The sequence below is a fragment of the Engraulis encrasicolus genome, chromosome 7, assembly GCF_034702125.1.
Source record: "Engraulis encrasicolus isolate BLACKSEA-1 chromosome 7, IST_EnEncr_1.0, whole genome shotgun sequence".
Classification (NCBI taxonomy): Eukaryota; Metazoa; Chordata; class Actinopteri; order Clupeiformes; family Engraulidae; genus Engraulis; species Engraulis encrasicolus.
Window position 1 is genome coordinate 3,176,545 of NC_085863.1, and position 5,000 is coordinate 3,181,544.

At 40.9% G+C, this 5,000-nt stretch overlaps 1 protein-coding gene across 1 annotated transcript in view; it reads right to left on the reverse strand.

Moving 5' to 3' along the window:
• Positions 1-5,000, reverse strand: part of zgc:175280 (cationic amino acid transporter 2 family protein) — a 23,232-nt gene that overhangs the window by 15,044 nt on the left and 3,188 nt on the right. Inside the window, exon 5 of the mRNA XM_063204179.1 lies at positions 2,249-2,408. Coding sequence (XP_063060249.1) covers positions 2,249-2,408 — 160 coding nt within the window. The remainder of the gene's footprint in view (positions 1-2,248; positions 2,409-5,000) is intronic.

A 5,000-nucleotide genomic window follows, 5' to 3' on the forward strand; every position in this document is an offset into this window, starting at 1 on the left:
TTTAAGTTCATGTGCCGTTTGGATAAGTCTGAAAACTGCATTATAATGATGCTCACAAGTGCCAGATATAGCTCTGTCCGTTACCAATCATATATGTGGAAACATTGGTATGGCTGCCTTTTAAGACCGTCATGACATACAGTGCCCTCCATTATTATTGGCACCCCTGGTTGAGATGTGTTTTTTAGCTTCCAATTATTATTATTTTTCTCTAAATAATATGGGACCTTAATGGAAAAAAAGAGAAAAATCCAACCTTCAATACAAGTGCATTTATTCAGTGGGGAAAAAATCCCACATAAAGAAATAATTATTTGACATCAAATAATGTGTGTCACAATTATTAGCACCCCTGTTGTTAATATTTTGTACAACCCGCTTTTGCCAACAAAACAGCACCTAATCTTCTCCTATAATGTTTCACAAGATGGGAAAAGACAGAAAGAGGGATCTTCAGCCATTCCTCTTTGCAGAATCTCTCTAAATCATCCAAAGACCTGGGTCCTCTCCTCTGTACTCTCCTCTTCAGCTCACCCCACAGGTTCTCAATGGGGTTGAGGTCTGGGGACTGAGATGGCCATGGGAGGAGCTTGATTTTGTGTCTGGTTAACCATTTCTGTGTAGATTTGGCCATATGTTTAGGGTCATTGTCTTGCTGAAAGACCCAGTGACGACCCATCTTCAGCTTTCGGGCAGAGGGCAACAGATTTTGATTTAAAATGTCCTGGTATTTCAAAGCATTCATGATGCCATGCACCCTAACAAGCTTCCCAGGGCCTTTGAAAGCGAAACAGCCCCACAGCATCACTGACCCACCCCCATACTTCACAGTGGGTATGAGGTGCTTTTCAGCATGCGCATCTTTCGTGCCACGCCAGACCCACTTAGAGTGTTTGTTGCCAAAAAGCTCAATCTTGGTCTCATCTGACCAAAGCACACGGTCCCAGTTGAAGCCCCAATACCGCTTGGCGAACTCCAGACGTTTGCGTTTATGATTGTGGGTGAGGAAAGGTTTTCTCCGTGCATGCCTCCCAAACAGCTTGTTGGCGTGTAGACAGCGCCTGATGGTTGATTTGGAGACTTTGTGACCCCAGGATGCTACCATTTGTTGTAATTCTGTAACAGTGAGCTTTGGAGATATTTTGATTTCTCTTACCATCCTCCTCACTGTGCGTGGTGGCAAAATAAACTTGGGTCCTCGTCCAGGCTTGTTTACCACTGTTCCAGTTGTTTTGAAATTCTTAATTATTCCTCTCACAGTAGATATGGGCAGCTGCAGTTGAGTGGCAATCTTCTTGTAGCCTCTGCCTGACCTGTGAAGGTCGACGCACATCTGCCTCACTTGTATGCTGTGTTCCTTTGTCTTTCCCATGTTTAAGAGTGGATAAGAGAAATGGCCTCGGTGTCACGTCATATTTATACCCCAGGGAAACAGGAAGTGATGAATTACTAATTAAATGTTCCTACATACTCTGGTAAACTTTGTAAACTACTGTAGAAATGACAGAAATGCTTCAATTATATTTATTTCCTGGGAATTGTTAAGGGTGCCAATAATTGTGGAACAGGTGATTTAATGAAAAATAATTATTTTTTTAGTCAGGGATTTTTTTATTTTCCTACAATTCATTTGAGTTGAAGGCTACATTTTCCTAAAATTTTCAGTGTGACAGTATTCTTCTGCAATAAACACTGAATTTATTTTAAGGCTTTTAACACATCTCAACCAGGGGTGCCAATAATTATGGAGGGCACTGTAGTTTGTATATACTTTGGCATCATTGCTGGTTTTTTTTTTTTTTTTAATTATTATTATTTCTTATTTTTCCTGCACATTTTATTTCTATGTATATGTTGTGTGTCTGCCTATTGGGCCCTGAGCCTGTAATAAAGTTTATATATATATATATATATATATATATATATATATATACACACACACACACACACACACACACACACAGACACACAGACACAGACACACAGACACACAGACACACAGACACACAGACACAGACACACAGACACACAGACACAGACACAGACACACGCACACGCACACACACATGCATAGGCACACGCATACACACACACACACACACAGACACACGCATATGCACAAGCACACACACAGACATACACACACACACACACACACACACACACACACACACACACACACACACACACACACACACACACACACACACACACACACACACACACACACACACACAGTCAGACTCACGGGTTGGTCTCGTTGATGATGAACTGCTCTGTGATCTCCCAGTTGAACAGTTTTCCTTTGATGAATCCGGCGATCACCACGAACACCAGAACCAGGATGTTGACCGCCGTGAAAACCTTATTGACTATGGCAGACTCCTTCACGCCAAACGCCAGGATGCCTGCAATAACAATATAACGCATTAGTGTGTGTGTGTGTGTGTGTGTGTGTTTGTGTGCGTGTGTGTGAAAACCTTTTTGACTATAGCAGACTCCTTCACATCAAAGTGACCACCAATGTGTGTGTGTGTGTGTATGTGTGTGTGTGCTGTGTGTGTATGTGTGTGTGTGTGTGAGTGTGTGTGTGAGAGAGAGAGAGAGAGAGAGAGAGAGAGAGAGAGAGAGAGAGAGAGAGAGAGAGAGAGAGAGAGAGAGGGAAAGAGATCTGCATTTGGCTGAATGCAATTAAGTGAGCTGTATGGTTAATATACCGGTATGTAATATATTATGTAATGATGTGTGTGTATGTCTTGTGTATGTGTATTCTGTATTTATGTATGTATGATACTTCCCTACAATTAATACATGATACTATACTCTAGTATACTACTCTATTTGGGGTGTCTCTTGCTAGGACGCTTGTCTCCAATGGCATAGTGGGGTTTTTGGGATTTCTACTTGAATAGCACACCTTGCTTTTTTCACATGTGGGCTTTTGGCCAGCGTTAACCCTATTGTCATCATCCTCATCATCATCCTCATCATCATTACCTACGGGTTCCTGAGTGTCTCACATTTTGTTGCTTTTCTTCTATTCACTGTGTTTATTTACTGTTTATACTTCATACTATATTTACTGCTATCTTTTAATTACAAAGACAAACTTTGCCTATCTGGCGTTTGAATCACAAGGACGCAGCGGGACAATGCCCTCTGTTCGGAGACGTGCAGCTGTTCAAACTTGCCCCCTCCAGGGTAAGAAACTCGCCCCTCTGGTGAGGGAAGCGTCCAGCAAACGCGCGCACACAGGATTTCGCGCAAAGATACCACGTGCTCAGGAGAGAAGTGGACCAGAATAATTAATATGTGTGGTTTAAACGCTTACTATGATGTATTGAAAATTCCTATGATGTGTTTGGTATCAATCTGGTGGTCATGGTGCGAGTGGTGACAAGGTCTTGGTTTTGAAACGGTCTTTAGACAATTTATTAACCCCTTAGCGCAGCACTATGGCTCTCTGTAATGTCATGGCAATGTTGTTATGAAGTAGTTAAGCATTTTCAGCAAGTGAATAGGGTCAGCGGCGACCCCTGCTGCAGTAAGAGGTTAAATCATAGGGGTCAATAAGGACTCAGGCAAAGGCCCAACCCCTCGAGATTACAATAACCCTGCCCAACGAAATATTCATAGCCCATTGGTTACCTGACCAAGGTGTCCCACGTGACAAATATTCATTTACAGTTTTTCTCGATTGCCTCCACACAATTTCAAGTACTTCACACACAATTCCCGGAACATCTCACCCATTTCTCAACTCCCCTAATCAATGTCACTGAAAAATTAACACAATTCCTTCTTTACACTCATATTTCAGTTTTGAAACACACTCTTTTCAAACCACTACACACAATTATCTGGATTACACAGAATTTCCATGTAGGAAATCCCTGGTTGTTGCATTGAACACACTGTCATTCAAAATACTAAAATCAACCGCCATACTATGTTCACTTCCTCATCACATGGGCAGACTCTCTTCATACCGGTTTACAATCTGAAATTATCACCCCATAAGGACACACATTGCATGTGATATTGATGAAAACATGAGTGGATGCAGTGAGAAAACACATTTGTTTAGTTTTTGAACACCAAAATATGTTATAAAGGAGATCACTTTCATGTGGTTCCACAATATTTTACAATAAATTAGTGCAATTTTCATAAAGATATGTAAAATATATGTAAAAAATACACACATCTGTGTACTCCAAGTCTAAAAACAATATTTCAGTACTTAACTACAGAAGAATACCCTCTTTAGTAAGTAGAACACTGAAGAAAATAAGTTTCTACTCTGTGCCAAGTTGAGTATAGAGTTTTACCTTGTGCATATTAGTGTTCAATGGTTCACATTATTAAAATGACTGCTTGTGTGTGTCATTTGAGAACAAAATGACCTCTTTAGAAGAGAGTACATTGCTTTGAGACAAGACATGCATTTTTCAGAGGTAGTGAAGAGTTTTGCCTGTTGTGTGTGAGGTTTGGAGATTTGTGTGTAGAGTTTTGGGAATTCGAGAACTGATTCCGAAAATTGTGTGTAAGCAATCGAGAAAAACTGTAAGATGGTGGTAACATACTGTTAGAGGTTATTGTAATCAGGACCTCCTCAGATATCTTGTCTGTGTAGCCCATTCTTCCTTGTTCAGGAAATGCATTGATTCTTTCAACATTGTATTTTTGTCGTAGTCGTATTGTTGACAAAGTAGGTCTTGAATTGTCATAACTACAATTGGGGAAGAAATCCGTTTTGTCTATCCATATGTTTATTGTTCTGGTTAGGCAGTAAGGTTTATTCGCTGTGAATGGAGCGAGGCACACATACTAACTCAGAATAAGATCTGATGTCACTGATGTCTATCTAGGTTGAGGTATGTTATGAGAATGAGAGTGCAGGGTGACTTTATCTTCCGTGTGTCCACCGCTCGTTAGCCTGCTACAGTCGATCAGGTGTGGGACGTGGAGACACCTCTTTCGGCAGCTACGGTACCTTC